At 40.3% G+C, this 18,915-nt stretch overlaps 1 protein-coding gene across 1 annotated transcript in view; it reads left to right on the top strand.

The window, feature by feature from the left end:
- The first annotated feature begins 615 nt into the window (after positions 1-615).
- LOC130042525 (C-type lectin domain family 4 member A-like) overlaps positions 616-18,915 on the top strand; it is a 67,860-nt gene continuing 49,560 nt past the window's right edge. The window contains exons 1-3 of the mRNA XM_056134707.1: positions 616-851; positions 10,295-10,447; positions 13,250-13,351. Of these exons, the coding sequence (XP_055990682.1) occupies positions 770-851; positions 10,295-10,447; positions 13,250-13,351 (337 nt within the window). The 5' untranslated portion in view covers positions 616-769. The remainder of the gene's footprint in view (positions 852-10,294; positions 10,448-13,249; positions 13,352-18,915) is intronic.

Genomic DNA, 18,915 nt, shown 5'->3' with positions numbered 1-18,915 from the left:
CCAGCTGGCCCAGGCCCGCTGGAAGCTGCGCTCTTAGGACTGACCACGAGAAAAGACTTTGGGATCCCTTTATTTTTCTGTTTCCCTTTGGTCTTGCACCCCAACCCCTATTTTTATTCCCAAGGTCTCTAGAGTCTTCGGTGGGCACAGAGCAGTGCCCTGCCCCACCCCTAACCAGGCAGGTTTCCCTCTCCCCTCCCCCCCAGCCGCTCAAGCCCTGCCCCTCTGCAGACACTTCACAGCAGCCCTGTGCCATGGCTTCTGGAGGGATGCGTTGGTGTCCGGTTCCTGCATCCCCTGGGGTCAGCCCAGACACTGACTGTGGCCTGTGGGAACCCCATGGAGGGACCTGATGCCACCCTCCACCTCCAGGAGGGCGAGCGAAGAGTTCCCATGGGGGATAGCCATGTCCCCCTGAGCATGGTCAGGGCAGTGGGGATCACCCCACTAACCACTGCCCCCCAACTCCACCAGTGCCTGAGTTGCAACTTGTGTAATGGTGGGGAATAAATCTATGACTCAAAAAAAAAAGTTCCTCTTTTCTTTTCCTTCCTGTATACTTAGTTTCCAAGTTCCTATTTTTATTACATTTTCTTCTGAGTTTAAGGGCTATGACTCTTGCTGTGCTGGTCTTGGGATCAAACCTCTGGCTGAGAGTTTTAGTTCTCATGTAATTCCTCTGAGCTGATTAGTGCGACCTTGGCGCTCTAAGTTGTTCTCAGAGTGATGGGAAGGCTGGCCTGAAGAGAGCAGCACGTTTCTCCTCAATATGACCACAGAGATCACCTACGCTGAAGTGAGATTCAAAGATGAAGCCCAGTCCTCGGGCACCCTATCACAGGCTCCTGCAGGTAAGAAATGTTCTCTGCAAGTTCATCACGAGATGAAGGATGGAGAAGGAAGAGTGTCAGCGAAGAATAGGTGACAGTAGCTGCTAAATTTTTCTATTGAGTGCAGTTGGGAAATGCGGGTTGTTAGTAGCTTGACTTGTCTAATAAGAAACAGAAAAAGGAGTGACTACCCCAAAAGTGAGGTGTGAGAACTAACTCTCACCCCCATGCTAAGGGGAGTGCTGTTAAGTTGAGCATTGCTCTGTCTTGTGGGGTTATTGAGTCTACAGTCAAGAGACTGGTGTTCAACTCTTGTAACCATTGACCCTGATGTGTTTCATCCCATGGGACTAGTCAACGTGGGTAAGGGAGAGGGTGCGAGAGTGAAAGAAAGAGACAGACAGCAGTATTAGAGTATAGTGAGCCAAACACTGAAGCTGCTTTATTGTAAATTCAGCAGCACTTACAAACGTTGAGCTTAAGCTTTGCTCCTCATAGCTTTGGAGCAGAGGCAAAAAAAGGGTAGTCATGGGACAGATGGGGGAGATAGCTGGCTATCAAGGGCTCTTCAGAAGGCTACTTCTTAAACCACAGGCTGACATCAAGAAAGTTCTGGTTCCTGTTGGCCAACCATTCTGTTCTCATAAAATGACTTTCTTAACCCTGTAAATATTCTATAGGCAATGTCTTGTGAAAGCTATGTACCCAAGAGTCCGCTCACTACTTCTCCCTTTCTTTATTTTAATGAAGGTAAGGTTGTTGTTGAAAGGGCATTAACCAGCAAAGGAGAGGAGAGGCCTATCCCCCTGTAGGGCCCTATTGGGGTCCAGTCTAAAAACTAGGCCCTTTTTATAGGGGGAAGGAATTTCCAGGGTCTAACCTCCATGCAGATAGGCATGCTCATCGGCAAGGGCTTGGACCAGCTCAGGGGCTCCCCTTGCCTGCCGATCCCTCTGTTCCACACTTTGAAGGTGCCCTAGCCCAGGGGGTGATTGCTGGTCTCAAGGGTCAGCGGGCATATGACCTGTTAAGGATATAGGGAACTTGATGAAGCACTAAGGTCCTCACTGTATCCCCTATCTGCCAGGTCCAGCTGGTGGTAGTGAACTTGTATGGGTTTAGCCTGCAAGGAGTCCAATTGTTGCTTGATGAAAGTAGTCAGGAGCCAAAAGGCCCATGGTCCAAAGAAAATGAACAGTAAGAGACTGATTGGAGGACCAAGTATAGTAGGTAACAGAGTTGTTAGCCAAGGGGAAGTAGAAAACCAAGTTTGAAACCAGCTTTGTTCCAGGTCCTGTTGTCTCTTGTGTTTCTCCAGGTCCTCCCACACTTTAGCCATAGAGTCCTTAACCAGCCCCAATTGGTCCATGTAGAAACAGAACTCTTCTTTCAGATCAGCACATAGTCCTCCTTGCTGGAGGAGCAGCAAGTCAAGACCTCTCTGATTCTGCAACACCATTTCAGCCAGGGAGGTCATGGAATCCTGCAGAAGGGAGATGACCGCTTCCATTTTCTCGATGTCCTCATCTATGGATATTCTAGGTGCCATTGAGAGGCACATGCAGATTAGATCCTTGACTCATCTCCAGCCACTTCAGGGTTATGAAGGCCAGTTGCTGGAACAGCAGAATTTGTGTCAGTGATTTCTTCTTGGCCATCTTTGTCGGTTTCACATAGGAATGAAGGAGAACAGGTCTCAGGGTCTTCCAGGTCCCTGGAAGCAGGTATATCATTAAAATGCTTCACTAATCTTTCAGGAATCCATCTAGCAGCTCCTTCTTTAAGACCAAAGATACACACAGACCCACGTCCCCCTATAAGTACAGGGTCGGGGCTGTTCCATTGGGCAGTCAGTGGGTCTTTCCATAAGGCAGAGGCATAGAGCTCTTTTGTGGTGGGATGCCAAAGCCTATCCGCTGAGGATCGTCCATGAGAATCCAAGTTTAGGAAATTAATAATGAAAAGAGAATGTCCTAAGATATTATGAGGTGCTCCTTTAACAAGGTAGTGCTGCCCCTTCTTTAATTTATGAAGCATGTTTTTTACAGTGAGATGTGCTCTTTCCACAGTCCCTTGACCCTGGGGGTTGTAAGGGATACCTGTTCAGCGAGTGATTCCAAAAGAGGAGCAAAATTCCTGAAAAAAGTTTCCAGTATAACCAGTCCATTATCAGTTTTAATGATTTTTGGGTCTTCCCATGACAGCTAAGCAGGAAAGGGTATGTGCAAGAATATTCTTTCCTGCTTCTCCCGCCTGCAGCGAGCCACAGATAAATCTATTAAAGGTATCCATGATGACATGTAGGTACTTCAATTTTCCAAATTCAGAGACATGAGTCACATCCATCTGCTAGATGTTGTTAGGTACTAAAACATGGACATTAACCCCCAGGTGTTGGGTAGGCAAAGAGGTCACACAGGTCGAACACTGTTTAGCCACTTGTCTAGCCTGTTCTCGACTTAAGGAAAACATTTGTTGCAAGGTATTGGCATTAAGATAGTGCAACGAGTGTGCTTGTTGGGCCAATTCAACTCCTGTGGCATTCATCACTCCCACAAATTTAGTAGCCTGATCAATCAGAGCATTTCCTAGTGCAAGGGGGCCAGGAAGGCTGGAGTGAGCTCTAAGATGTCCTATATAAAAAGGAAATTTTTTAACTCTAATTAATTCTTGAATTTGCACAAACAAGCAAACCGCATTAGAGGAGGGTTTGAGATAACTGTTTCTAATAAAGGGAAGGAATAAGCAAAATATGCACTATCCATATACAAATTAAAGGAAAAATCACCGTAATGGGAAAAAGCAGCAAGAACTGCACATAACTCCACAAGTTGAGCTGAGTTATATGAGGTCGGGAAGGAATAGGTCTGGTCTTTAATCACAAGCGTGACTGTTCCTGTGGAAGATCCATCAGTAAATATAGTAGCGGCCTCAGGGATAGGGTGAGGCATGCAAACAGAAGGAAAAATAAATAGCGTCATTTTCAAAAACTGTAACAACTTATTGGCGGGGTAATGATTATCTATGGGGCCAGAAAAAGAAGCACAGGAAATGGACCACAGGTCTTCATTTTGGAATAACCAGTCAAGCTGGTCCTTAGAATGGGGTTGAATCAGTTTGTCAGGATCTTTGCCAAAGTATTTTCTGCTAAAGTCACATCCCTGGATAATTATTTGTGCTATTAAAACATAATAGGGCACCAGAATCCTTCGAGGAGTGGTGAGTGCATGGACCCAGGAAACAGAGCTATCCATCCTGCCAAATAAGGCCTGTAGGAGAATGTGAGTTGGCCAGAATGATGAGGCAAAAGAGTTTCTTGTAATCGAAAGCACAAATAAACTGTTGTGAAATAGCTGATTCCACTCGGGTAAGTGCGAGCTGGGCTTTCCGAGACAATTCTCAAGGGGATGTTGGATCAGGATCACCCTTTAATATGTCAAATAAAGGTTTAAGGTTCTCAGTGGTAACATGTAAATAAGGCCTGAGCCATTTATATTGCCTAATAGCTTTTGAAAATCATTGAAGGTCTTTAGATGTGAAGTTCATAATCTGTGTTTTCTGGGTTAAGACTTTCCCCTTTTTTTAACTCAAATCCTAAAAAAGGAAAAAGGTTCAGCTGTCTGCACTTTCTCAGGAGCGATTTGCAACCCAGCTTGTGATAAATTTTTTACCAGTTGATAACAATATTGAAGAAGGTCGGTTTCATCCTCACTTCCTAATAATATGTCATCCACGTACTGGACAATATATATCTGTGGCCAATGTAAGCTCATGGGATCAATTATTTGGGCAACAACTTTTGACAAAGTGTCGGATTGTTAGCCATTCCCTGTGGCAGGACTTCCCATTGATATCTTTTCATGGGTCCTGTGTAGTTAATTACAGGGAAGCGAAAAGCAAATCTCTTCCAATGTTCAGGCTGCAAGGGAATGGGAAAAAAAGCAATCCTTTAGGTCAATGACAATTTTCTTATAAGAATCAGGGATAGCTACTGGGGAGGCCAAGCCCAGTTGCAGGGCTCCAAAAATGACCATAGTCTTATTAATAGCTCTCAAATCCTGACACTGTTTAATAGAGAGGACTTCGTTGATCAGAGATCAGTAATTAAAACATGTGATAGGAACTTTATCAGGACCAAATGTGTTGTAAAAATCCTGAAGAGTACCACCTACTCTTTTCCAATGCTTTACATCGATGGTGCTCTTTTGGAGAACCATGGGCAGACATCACAAAGGAATGTAAAAAAAACGGATTAAGTCCTTCTTTTTGATTTTAACCCCCCTAGTTTTTAGTGCCTCCTTTAGATCAATAACGAACTTCTCCCTAATCCATAATTCCTGACCCATGATGAAAGGGAAAAAGTCTAAAAGGAGAAGCGAAGGAGGTGAGAAGGAAGAGAAGATAGGTTCAGAAAAGCAGTCAACAACAATTGCTTATAATCATGGTGAATGTAGGCTGGAGCGATAGCACAGCGGGTAGGGCGTTCGCCTTACAAGCGGTCAACATGGCCGACCCGAGTTCGATTCTTCCGCCCCTCTCGGAGAGGCCGGCAAGCTACCGAGAGTATTCGATATGCCAAACACAGTAACAACAAAGTCTCCAATGGAGACGTTACTGGGCCCGCTGGAGCAAATTGATGATCAATGGGAGGGCCTTTACCTTTACCTTTACCATGGTGAATGTAATGCTTAGTTAGGAGTACCTAATTCATGCACAGTTTTTCTTCTGTGAGGGACACGAATTTATCTGGGGTTCTCAGCTGTGATCACCTTATCCTTTTTCGGGAGTCTGCTAGTGGCAGGTGTCTAATGGCGTTTAAGTGCCCAACCTGTGCCCACAGGGGAGTAGTCGTTGGCCTAGGAGAAACAGCGTTCAAAGAGACTAATAACAATGAAGATAATGGAGATCAAAAAGAATCTGAAAACAAATGGCAAATCTTGTGGCAGGACACAAATGAAATCAATAGAAGAGAGACATGCCGTGAGTGGGGGAGGAGACAAAGAGTTCTTTGATGGATCAATTCTTCGACCACCTAGTCCCTTTCTGACATAGATTGAGAAAAGAGATCCACTGCTCACCTTTTCCGAAGTCTTCTTGACTACTGTGTTCATGGCCACTTCTCAGCAGTTCTTGTTGCAGGAATCCCTCATGCCCTGCGCCACGTTGGGTGCTACCTGTTTCGTCCCTCAGGACTAGTCAACGTGGGTAACAGGGAGAGAGTGCGAGAGTGAAAGAAAGAGACAGACAGCAGGATTAGAGTATAGTGAAGCTGCTTTATTGTAAATTCAACAGCACTTATATAAGTTGAGCTTAAGCTCTGTCCCTCATAGCTTCGGGGCAGAGGCAAAAAAGGGTAGTCATGGGACAGATGGGGGAGATAACAGGTTATCAGGGGCTCTTCAGAAGGCTCCTCGTTAAACCACAGGCTGGCATCAAGAATGTTCTAGTTCCTGTTGGCCAACCATCCTGTTCTCTTAAAATGCCTTTCTTTTTTATTTTTTAAATTTTTTTGTAAAATGCCTTTCTTAACCCTGTAAATATTCTATAGGTAATGTCTTGCGAAAGCTATGTACCCAAGAGCCTGCTCACTACACTGATGCAGAGCCTTTGATGAATGAATGAATGAATGAATGAACGGGCTCCTTTCCTTGATTAGAGTGGAAGAGGTTTTCAGGGACTGTATTTGTTCATTTGTTAAATTTGTTAGTTGTGTACTCAGGGATAACAAAAACCTCTAGGTTGAACACTGGAAAGTCTCACAAAGACAGTTAATTACTTCTCAAAGGAAATAGAAAACATAAAGTTTAAATTATATTTATTCTTATCATCCAGAGATACTAGTAATTTAGATTTTACTGCATGTAATTCCAGTTGTAAGTAAATGTAAGCATTTCTCTTGTAAACTTAAAATCATATTGTATATTACTGAGTTTCTTCTTATTTGGGATTGTATCATAACAGAAAATTAATTTATTTTTCTCTTGGGGGACACACCAGAGCTACTCAGGAACTCCTCCTAGGTCCATGAGGGGGGTCCCTCCCCATGATATATAGGGGATCATGTCTTGTCAGGAAGGTAACATGGGTCTCCAGCATGCAAAACGTATGCTCAGTTCTTTGAGTTATTTCTCCAGCCAAATAGTTTCTTTCATTGAGGTAATATTGGTTTATAACAGGGCTTTAAAAACTTATCTACTTGAGAACTCTTCTTCTGGGGAATGCAATGTGGGTGCAAGCTGCGAAAAAGACCTCAACTTCATTATGTGGTTGGTTTTGAAGTAAGTTTGGGTCATTGCAGGTTCAGAAACATTTTCAATGCATTTTACTACAGACTTGATAAGGGTTGACTCAAAGACTTAGCTGCTATGGTCTTATTTTAGAATAGACAAAAGGTTGAAGGAATAATACTCCAGATAACTGTTTGCCTGTAAACTGAAGTACTATGCAAATAGAAAAGAGAGTATTGAAGAAAAGCTGCTGGTACAAAAATTGATCATGCTGAAATTTCCAAGCTTTCTCAGAGTGGGGGGTGGACTCCTTCCCCTGACATCCCAATCAATATTCATGGAAGCACTGGCAGTCACCCCCACAAACCAGCTATTCTACTAGCCTTGCTTCAGCAACCCATAATAAATCTCGAAAGAGATCAAAAGCAGCAACTAAGCTTGAACCAGTGCTAGGCTGAAAAGACAGGGTTAATCAGAGGAAGCGAGTTGGCCAATACCCACCCAAGCAGAACCTCTGGCAGCCGCTTGCTCCCACAATCCAAAATCGCCGCCATACCTGACCGTGCTGTCTCAGGACAGACCTCATTGAGACATAATCTGTGGACAAGTCTGGTATGTGTTTTTTTCATGACTGAAAACTCCAGGCCCATAAATAAGTTCACACATATAGAGACATAAAATTTATGGTAAAAGAACAAAGACCATACAACAAAATAAAACCTCTTGAACAAGGTAGCAGGAAAACAACTGTAAAATCATAAAACATAAAACTAGATCATGACTTAACATAATGAAAAACTTACTCAAAAGGCAAAATGCATTAAATTTTGGGTATTAGACTTGAAAACATAAACTACATAGAAGGAAACAAATTGAAATACTACAGGATCTAAACTTTAGAGCTCTATTTGGGGACTTAACTGTAATTGTAAAGGAAGCAAAATTAAAAAAAAATTTAAAAAAAGGAAACAAAATCAGAATAAACAAATGGAACTGCATCAAACCAAAACGTTTTTGTCCAGTAAATCATAAATAAATAATCCCATAAATCAAAACAGCAATATCAAACCTGGAGAAATGTTTGCACATACTGTGTTTGATAAGGGGTTAATTTCCAAGAAAAACATAAAAAACTCACACAACTCAACACCAAAATAGCAAACAAGCCAATCAAAAAGTGGACAAAAATGTTGAAGAGTCACATGCTCCAAAAAATCCACAAAGATGTCCTATGAATACATGAAAAAATGTTCAGTGTCACTTATTAAAGGGAGATTAAAATGAGAACTACAATGAAAAATCACCTCACACCAATGAGAATGAGAATGGACTATGTTAAAATTATTGAAAACAGAGTTGGCAAGGATTTGGGGGAAAAGGGACTCTGATATACTTTTGGTGAAAGTGAAATTGGTGTACCCTGTAGAAAATGCTATGGAGATTCCTTAGGAAAATAAACATGAAAATTCCATTTGATCCATGATAACTTTCCTAGTCATTAATGTGCAAAACCGGAAAACACTCATAGAAAAGAATATGTTTACCTCTATGTTTATTAATAGCATTATTCACATTAGCCAACACATGCTCCTCAAGAGATGGTAGAGATGGTTGGCCAGTGAAATTGTCAAAACAAATTTTTGCTAAAAAAAGATAAAATCCTGATTTTTCAGACAAAATTGATGGAACTTGAGGTGTGTATGTTAAGTGAAATAAGAAAATGAAATACATTTACTAGATCATTGCACTAATATGTGGGATATAAATCACTAAAGCAAATGAATGTACAAAACCCAAGAAAACTGGACCTGGGGCTAATTCAGTGGTAGAGTGCTTACCTTGAAAGCATGAGATCAAAAGTTTGATCCCCATCACTGCCCCTCATGCCAAGTGTGATTCTGGCAGCGTTGCTTCTAATGATTCGTAGTGTCACAGAAGAGTCTGTGCCCCTCCACCAAGTGTTTTTCAGCTCTTCAACCGCATGTGAAACCAGTAGTGAGTACCACAATGAAAGCGTGTAGCATTGCAACTAGGTGGGCATTTCCTGTCACAGCACCAACAAAAAGGGAAAGAAAGGGATAAAGCCTTAGGCCTAATAAATAAATAAACAAAAGCAATAAACTAACTCTTAGAAGAGTTTTGTTGGAAGCTCTATTAATTACAAAGGTGGGAGGAAAGGTTATGTAATGGCAGTAGAACTTTGGTTGTAGGTACGATAAGACTTATACACATACAGGAATGTGGAAGCAACCCCCGGAAATTCCATAATATTGTAAATCAGTGAAAAATAAGAATTACATAGCACATGTTAAAATAGTAGATTGTCAAAGAAACTTTGGTACATTTACACAATGGAGTACTATGTAGCTGTTAGAAAAGACGAAGTCACGAAATTCACATACAAGTGGTACTACATGGAAAATATCATGTTAAGCGAAATGACTCAGAAAGAAAGGGATAGACATAGAAAGATTGCATTCATCTGGGGAACATAAAGTAACAAAATAGGAGACTAACACCCAAGAATGGCCGAAATTAGTACCAGGAATTCTACTCCATGACTTGGAGGCCAACCACACATACTAGGGAAAAGGGAGCTCAAAGAGGAGAACACCAAATAAAGGTGTTGGGAGGACCCTCCCAGGATGGGAGAAGCATGCTGAAAGTAGACTATAGACCAAACATGATTGCCACTCACTGTTTCTTTTGCAAACCACAACACCCAAAAGGAGAGAGAGAACAGAGGGGAATGCCCTGCCACAGAGCCAGGATAGGATGGGGGGGATGGGCGGTGGGAGGGATACTGGGATGCATGGTGGTGGGAAGTGGGCACTGGTGGAGGGATGGTATTTGATCATTATATAATTGAAACCCAAGCACAAAAATGTGTAAGTTTGCAACTGTACCTCATGATGTCTCACTATTAAAAAAAATTTTTTAATAAAAAAATAAAATAGTAGATTGTCAAATAATACATGATGATCCAGGTATTTTGTAAAATGTTGCTATTCAAATATTCAATATTAAATATTAAGTTATAACACATTTAAATATATTACAATTAAATGATGTATAAATATTTCATATTAAATTATTTTCATATGAAAATGTTAAAAATAGTAATCCTTACTGGTAGGAACTCATGCTCTCACATGTTTTCCTAGGTTTCTACTATGAGTGCCATTAGTTACTTTTCTTTTAAATGTCACACTGTCTGTATTAATGTACCAATCACAGAAAGGGAGAAGAGAAAGGACTGGCCTGATTCTCTTGCAGCTCCCAAAGAGAAGACTAGCCCTCCCCAAAGTAACTCTGGTTGTGTCAAACTACTTCTTGCCGCATTGCTGATTCTTCTGCTGCTGACAATCTCATTTTTAACCGCCTTTATCGGTAAGTAGCTAATAGAATCAGGAAGGAATATCTCCCTTACCTGAAGAGATAGCATTCTTTAGACACTGATAATTGAACAATGGATTTAACCAGAAGAGCTGAGGTCTTCTCTAGGGGAAACAGAACAAACAGGCATCCATTGGAAACATGGTTCTTTATTTGAATTTTGTTACTCTTCATGAAATAATGTCACCAACGTTGTTTGGGGAAAGTAAAGTCTATATGTATGTGCACAAGTTTGTATTTTAAAGTGAAACCTCTAAGGCATCACTATGTACATTAGACTGTTTTGGTAAATGAAGATAAATGTCTATTCCTTAGTAGTGTTGTTCAGGCCTTTTAAAGTGCAGTCACATAGTTTGGGATGACCAAGCAGAAAAGAAAATGAGAAAAGAATATTTCAGGCAGAGTTTTCTATTAAATTTTTACCTTATTCCTTTTTGACCTATCATATGTAGATGTTGTAAAAGTCAGTTGCAATGAGGTATATATCCGTATCCTGCTATCCGCAACATGCATATCTTAGGCTTCAGAATTTTAAAAAACTTCGGGGCCACATCCAGAAGTGTATAGGGCTTACTCTTCACTTTGTACTCAAGGATCACTCTGGTTGGACACAAGGGTCAGTCTATCTACTGCATAGCTCAATAATGGAGATATTCACAAGTAGCAGGTTTCTGAGTGAGGGTGATGATTTAAGTTTGTGGTACATTGATTTTTGTTGACTCGTGAACCTCACCTGGACCTGTCTAATGGGAGATATATTGGCCAGAGTTTGATAAAGAAGTCTAGTAAAGGCCCTCCCGTTGATCATCGATTTGCTCGAGCAGGCCCAGTAACTTCTCCATTGAAGACTTTGTTGTTACTGTGTTTGGCATATCGAATACGTCACGGGGAGCTTGCCAGGCTTTATTCCATATTGCAGAGGAAACTGTGGATACTCGTGCTATCACTCATGTAGAGGCTTTTCAATGAGAGAGAGGATAAGAAATTTACAATTGAAAGAAGGACGAGTAAAGAGCAGTGTATGGTAATTAAAGAAGCATCTGCAAGATTTGTGAGGAATACTAGATTTTTAAAAGAGGTGAGAAGTCTTGAGATTAAGAAGCATCAGAAAGAAAGGAGGGGCAAACCCAGGAAACAGTGGTGTCCAAGAATGAAGTGAAAAGAACTAATTTCAAGAATTGCAGAGGTCCAAAACCGCCAGGTTTTCTCAGAGTCAGAAATGGGTGACCTCCCCCCATCTCCCTGTTCTTCCGGAAGCCTGGCAGTCATGCCCACGAACTGCCTCTGGTGCCATAAGAAGCTCATTAATGATCATGATCCAGACAGTCACAAATAAATTTCGGAGGAGATCATCAGCAAGCTGCAGAGATGCCTTTGGATCCTGAAGTCCCCATCAAGTTAAAAATTTAACTCTAGTTGTATCACCCTTTTCAAAATTTTAGAATTCCTGGAGTGTGTGACCACAAATGGGCTGCACAACATCTCATACTCTGTACCATTGCTGTACGAGAAGTAGCACACCACATTAGATGCCTAAAAATAGAAAGCAACCAATCTTGATAAAAGAAAACAAAACAAACACACTTAAAAGCACACAAGGCTCAAATTGTAACAACATATGAGCAATCTCTTCTACCAGGGCTTAATGATTCCAGGGTGGTATACAACAATCTTCACAGACTTCTTTTCTAAAGAAATTTTGTTGATCGTTTTTAGTGAATTATACATAAAAAGCAATTAAAAATGAAATATTTCAGACCTGCTCTTGGGGCAGGCTTGCGTTGTGGTTGGGAAAATTTGAAATAAATTTGGTGGGAAGTTAATGGTCGGTGGGAAGGTGTAATGGTCGTGGGATTCGTGTTGGATTAGTGAATGTAAAGAATTATTGTGAACAACTTTATATTCCAAAAAAGAATTGCAAGATTTCCAAGAAAAGATGTGTTAGAAGTGTCCCTTGGATGTGGTTGGGACATTGCAAGAGTGCAGTGGTTTAAGGGGAAGTTAGAATTGGTTGGTCAGGGAGGTAATGGGAGGTGAGGAAGAAAAAGAGAAATTTCACCTGTTAGAGAGGGAAGTAGATTTATCTTAAAATGTGAGAGACTTGGGGCCAGAGCGATAGTACAGTGAGTAGGGTGTTTGCCTTGCACGTGGCCAACACGGGTTTGATCCCCGGCATCTTATATGGTCCCCCAGCACCGCCAGGGGTGATTCCTGAGTTCTGAGCCAGGAGTAACCCCTGAGCATCAGTTTGTGTGACACAAAAAGCTTTCCCAAAAGTGAGAGAGTTGAGTGTACTGGTGTGCAGAAGAGTGATAGTTGGGATAGACGAAAGGGAAAAAGATGAAGAAACAAATGCTCTTCCCTCCTTGTTAGATTTTTTTTTTAAATTTTCCCTTTCTACAGGTAACCCAGACCTTAGAATTGCTGGTTTTCTTCCTCAAAGACATGATTTTACATCTTCAGATAGAAATGTTTAACCATATCTCACCTCTTTCTTCTCTAAGGTTTAGCATTTGTATACATATCACCCAGTTATTGTTGAAGGTGAGGATGGATAATTGCCTTTAGATCCATTATACAAGAATTGCCGTAGCCTCTTTCATCCCATTCTGAAAACAAACCTGTGGTTTCAACATCTGTAGGATTAGAATGTGTTGAATGCTGGGCAAGGAGGTGTTTTTTCCACAGTTAGAAACTTTCTATTGGAGCAACTGTGTATTACAGGTTTCATTCAAGAAAGTGGCAGTAAAAAGAAAAGCAGTACCAGGAAAATGATTGTTGTCATTCTCTTTCTAGTTTTTTTCCAAAAATATTCTAAACTTGTTCAAGAAGAAAAATTTACACAAGAACTGGCTCAGACAGTGTTGGAATGTAAGAAAGAAAAGTTGACCCGGAAAGGTAAGAACTAATATGCATAGAATTGAATTGCTTAAGTTGCTTACTATACTAGTGGAACTAATGACTATGGTTGTAGAACTAATGTAATAAAATTATTACTAATTACAATAATAATTACCAATATGGAACTAATATACTTTTATTTATATAAGTTTCTGACCAAACTAGGTAAGAACAAATATGCATATAATTGAATTGTGGACTCTACTGTACTACGCCCTACCACGCTGTGGCAAACTTCCAACCATGGACCCTTGTGTTCACTGTCCTATATCCAATATCAGACTATGTCATCACAGTCATCACTGTCATCCCGTTATTCATTGATTTGCTCAAGCGGGCACCAGTAACATTTCCATTTGTCCCAGCCCTGAGAGTTTAGCAACCTCTCCTTACTCGTTCTTCTCAACACTGCCTTATTGGAGGCTCTTTAAGGGTCAGGGGAATGAGACTCATTATTGTTACTGTTTTTGGCATATTGAATACACCATGGATAGCTTGTCAGGCTCTGATGTGCAGACAGGATACTCTCAGTAGCTTGGTGGGTTCTCCGAGAGGCAAGATCTTGATCTGATCTCTGATCTGATCTTGTCTGATCTCAAAAGTCATACTATGTTTTTCATTAAAAATTTTTTTAATTAAATCACTGTGAAATAAACAGTTGCAAAGTTGTTCATGACTGGGTTTCATCATACAATGTTCCAACACCCATACCTTCACCAGTGTACATTTCCCACACATATCAATAGTTCCAGTAAGATTCGTGGGTAAAGTATATTTAAGAACTGTTTCATAACTGTTTTAAGTGTGCATCTATATCAGGCCTCAATTATTTTGTGTGCATATTTTTAATTAATCTGTGAAAAAGTGATTGCATAGCTTTTCAACTTCTTCTCTGTTTTGCTACACTTGGCGGTGTTCAGGTCTTAACCCTGTGCTTCAATTAGGAATTACTCCTTGGCGGTGCTCTGAGGATATTATAGGGTGTCAGGTGTAAAACACAAGTCAGCAAGTTGGCAGGAAAGTGCCTGCCCATTGTACTCTACCTCCTTTGGATTTCCTTAGTCTTCACTTCTCTCTGTATTTTATATCAACTCTTATATCCCTCACATATTTGTTAAAACTGACTTACTCAAGAGAGATCTAATTCAGTTGTGTGTTTTTAAAAAATTTTTTTATTAATGAATCACCGTGAGGTACAGTTACAAACTTATGAACTTTCATGTTTGCATTTTAGTCATACAATAATCGTTTACTCATCCCTCCACCAGTGCTCATTCTCTTACACTAATATTCCCACCACCCCCACCCTATCCCCCACCACTCCACCCCTTTCGGTGGCAGAGCATTCCCTTTTGTTCTCTCTCCTTTCGGGTGTTGTAGTTTACAGTAGAGGTATTGAGTGGCCATCGTGTTCAGTCAATAGTCTACTTTCAGCACGTATCTTTCAAACCGAATGGGTCCTCCCAACATTCTTTACTTGGTGTTACCTTCTTTATCTGAGCTTCCTTTTCCCTCAGCATGTGAGGCCAGTTTTCAAGCCAAGGAGCAGACCTCCTGGCCCTTATCTCTACTACTCTTGGGTGTAGAGATAATCTCCCACTCTGTTACTTTATGTTCCACAGATGAGTGCAATCTTTCTAAGCCTGTCCCTCTCTTTCTGACTCATTTCACTTAACAAGATACTTTCCATGTTGATACATTATATGCAAATTTGATGACTTCGTCTTTTCTGACAGTTGCATAGTATTCCGTTGTGTAGATGTACCAAAGTTTCTTTAACCAGTCATGTGTTCTTGGGCACTCAGGTTTTTTCCAGATTTTGGCTATTGTAAAAAGTGCAGCAATGAGCATACAAGTGCAGATGTCATTTCTAATATACTCTTTTGCCTCTCTGGGATATATTTCCAGGAGTAATATTATTGGGTCAAATGGGAGCTCAATTTCTAATTTTTTGAGAATCGTCCATACTGTTTTCCAAAAAGATTGAACTAGTCGTTATTCCCACCAGCACTCAATGTGGGTCCCTATCTCTCCACATCCGTGCCGACACTGGTTGCTTTTGTTCTTTTGGATATGGGCCAGTCTCTGTGGTATGAGATGATATCTCATTGTTGTTTTGATCTGCATTTCTCTGATGATTAGTGATGTAGAACTATTTCTCATGTGTTTTTAGCTATTCAGATTTCTACTTTGAGAAAATTTTTGTTCATTTCATCACCCTATTTTTTTATGAAGTTGGATGTTTTCTTCTTGTGGAGTTCAATCGGTGCCTTGTATAGCCTTGATATCAACCCCTTATCGGATGGGTATTGGGTGAATATCATTTTCCATTCTGTAGACTGTCTTTGTTTTGGTCACTGTTTCTTTGGAGGTGCATAAGTTTCTTAGTTTAAGACAGTCCTATTTGTTTATCTCTGTTTTCACTCGCTCTGCCGGTGGCATGTCATCTTGAAGATACCGTTAGCTTCAATGTTGTGGAGGGTTTTGTCAACCTTGTCTTCAATGTACCTTATGGATTCTGGTATGATGTTGAGGTCTTTAATCAATTTTGATCTGACTTTTGTACATGGTGTTAAGTAGAGATCTGAGCCCATTCTTTTTGCATGTAGCTGTCCAGTTTTGCCTGCACAATTGATTAAAGAGGATTTCCTTGCTCCATTTCACATTTCTTACTCCCTTATCGAAGATTAGATGATCATATATCTGGGGGGGAGGAGGATTTGTCAGTATATTCAACCCTGTTCCATTGGTCTGCGGCTCTGCCTTTGTTCCAGTACCATGCTGTTTTCAATTATTACTGCTATGTAGTAGAGTTTAAGGTTGAGGAGGTTGATTCCTCCCGTTTTCTTTTTCTCAAGAATTGCTTTAGTTATTTGTGGGGGCTTATTTTTCCATGTGAATTTCAGGAGTGTTTGCTCCATTTATTTGAAGATTGTCATGGGTATGCTTATAGGGATCACATTGAATTTGTACAATGCTTTGGGGAGTATTGCCATTTTGACTATGTTAATTCTCCCAATCCATAAGCAGGGGCATATCTTTCCATTTCCTCGTGTCCTCTTTTATTTCCTGAAGTAGCATTTTGTAGTTTTCTTTCTACAATTCCTTTACCTCCTTTGTTAAGCTGATTCTGAGGTACTTGATTTTCTGAAGAACGATTGTGAACAGGGTTGCTTTTTTCATGTCACTTTCTTCTCTCTCATTTTTGTGTATAGGAAAGCCATAGACATTTGGGTATTGATTTTATAGCCTGCAACTTTACTATACAAGTCTATTGTTTCAGGAGTTTCTTGGTAGAGGTTTTAGGGTTCTCTAAGTATAGTACCATATCATCTGCGAATAGTGAGAACTTGATTTCTTCCTTTCCTATCTGAATGCCCTTAATATCTTTTTCTTGCCTAACCGCTATTGCAAGTACTTCCAGTACTATATTGAACAACAGTGGAGAGAGCGGGCATCGTTGTCTCATCCCTGATCTTGAGGGAAAGCTCTTAGTTTTTCCCCATTGAGAATGATGCTTGCCATAGGCTTGTGGTCGATGTCTTTGACTATATTGAGGAAAGTCCCTTCTATACCCATTTTGGCGAGGGTTCTCATCATAAATGGGTGCTGAATCCTATCAAATATTTTTCCTGTATCTATTGATATGTTCATACGGTTTTTATCTTTTCTTTTGTTGACATGATGGATTATGTTGATTGATTCTGAATGTTAAACCATCCTTGCATCCCTGGGATGAATCCTACTTGGTCGTGGTATTTGATCTTTCTGATGAGTTGTTGAATTCTATTTGCTAGTGTTTTGTTCAGAATCTTTGCATCCGTTTCCATCGGGGATATCGGTCTGTAGTTTGGGTTTTTTTTTTGTGTGTGTGTGTGTGATGTCTTTGTTTGCTTTTGGTATTAGGGAGATATGAGCTTCATAGAAACTGTTTGGGAGAGTTTCTGTTTCTTCAATTTCCTGGAAAATCTTGAGAAGAACTGGCAATAGGTCCTCTTTAAATATCTGGAAAAATTTGCTAGTGAATCCATCTGGACCTGGGCTTTTGTTTTGGGGAAGACTTTTGATTACAGTTTCAATTTCCTTGATATTAATAGGACAATTCAAGTATTCCATATCTTCTTGATTAAGTCTTGGGAGATTATAGGAATCCAGGAATTTATCCATTTCTTCTAGGTTCTCTTGTTTCGTGGCATACAGACTTTCAAAGTAGTCTCTGATGATCTTTTGAATTTCTTTGGTTTCTGTTGTGAAATCCACCTTCTCATTTCTGATTCAGCTTATTAGGGTTCTCTCTCTCTTTCTTTGTGTGTCTTGCTAGTGGTTTATCAATCTTTCTTATTTTCTCAAAGAATCAGTTCTTGGCTTCATTGATCTTTTGGATTTTTTGGGGGTTTCCTTGTCATTAATTTCTGCTCTAAGAGTTTTATTATCTCTTTCATTCTGCCTGGTTTGGACTCCTTTCATTGGTCCTTTTCTAAGATCTTGACCTGTGAAGTCAATTTGTTTATGTGGGCCCTTTCTTCCTTCTGAGAAGTGCTTGCAGAGCTATAAATTTTGCCCTTAGCATAGCTTTAACTGCATCCCACAGGTTCTGATAGCTCATGTCTTCATTCTCATTTGTTTAGAAGTATCTTTTGATTTCTTCCTTGATTTCCTTCCTGACCCACTCATTGGTAAACATTGAGTTGTTTAATTTCCAGGTGTTTGATTTGGTTTTCTGTGTCTGTAAATGATTAACTTCTATCTTCAGTGCATCGTGGTCCGAAAAGATAGTTGATGCAATGTCTATCTTCCTGATTCAGTTGAGATATCTTTTGTGGCCCAGCACATGGCCTATTCTGAAAAATGTTCCATGTGCACTGGAAAAAAATATGTATTCTTTTTTGGGGGGACATAAAGTCCTGTATCGATATATTAGCCCTCTCTCTTCTATTTCTTCCTTCAAAACCATTATTTTCTTCTTGAGTTTTAATCTTTAATCTATCCAGAGGTGATAAGGTAGTGTTGAAGTCTCCAACTACTATAGTGTTGCTTGCAATGTCCTTCTTAAGGTCTGTTAGCAGTTGTTGTAGGTATTTAGCTGGTCGCTCATTGGGTGTATATACGTTTAGTAGTGTGATTTCTTCCTCCTGTACATATCCCTTGATTAATAAAAAATAGTCTTCACTCTCCCTTCTAATCTTTTTCAACCTGAAATCTTTGTTGTCCAATACTAGTAAAGCCACCCCAGCTTTTTTTAGGAGGTTGTTTGCTTGCAGGATTGTTTTCTATCCTTTGACTTTGAGTCTGTGTTTGTTCTGATTGTTCAGATGTGTTTCTTGTGGGCAGGAGAATGTTGGGTTTAGTCTCTGAATCCGTTTTGCCACTCTGTGTCTCTTAATTAGTGAATTTAGATCATTGACATTGAGAGAGATTATTGCTATATAGTTTTGTGTCATCTTTCTGTAAGGGTTTGTTGTGCTTGTAGGGGTTTGTCTTGTCTTACAGTAGCCCCTGTAGTTCTTCTTTTAGTTTTGGTTTTGAGTCTATGAAGTTCCTGAGCTGTTGTTTATCCAGAA

This window comes from Sorex fumeus, unplaced genomic scaffold, assembly GCF_029834395.1.
Source record: "Sorex fumeus unplaced genomic scaffold, SorFum_2.1 ptg000101l, whole genome shotgun sequence".
Classification (NCBI taxonomy): Eukaryota; Metazoa; Chordata; class Mammalia; order Eulipotyphla; family Soricidae; genus Sorex; species Sorex fumeus.
The sequence above is the reverse complement of the archived record's forward strand: the minus strand, read 5'-3'. Positions and strand labels throughout refer to the sequence as shown.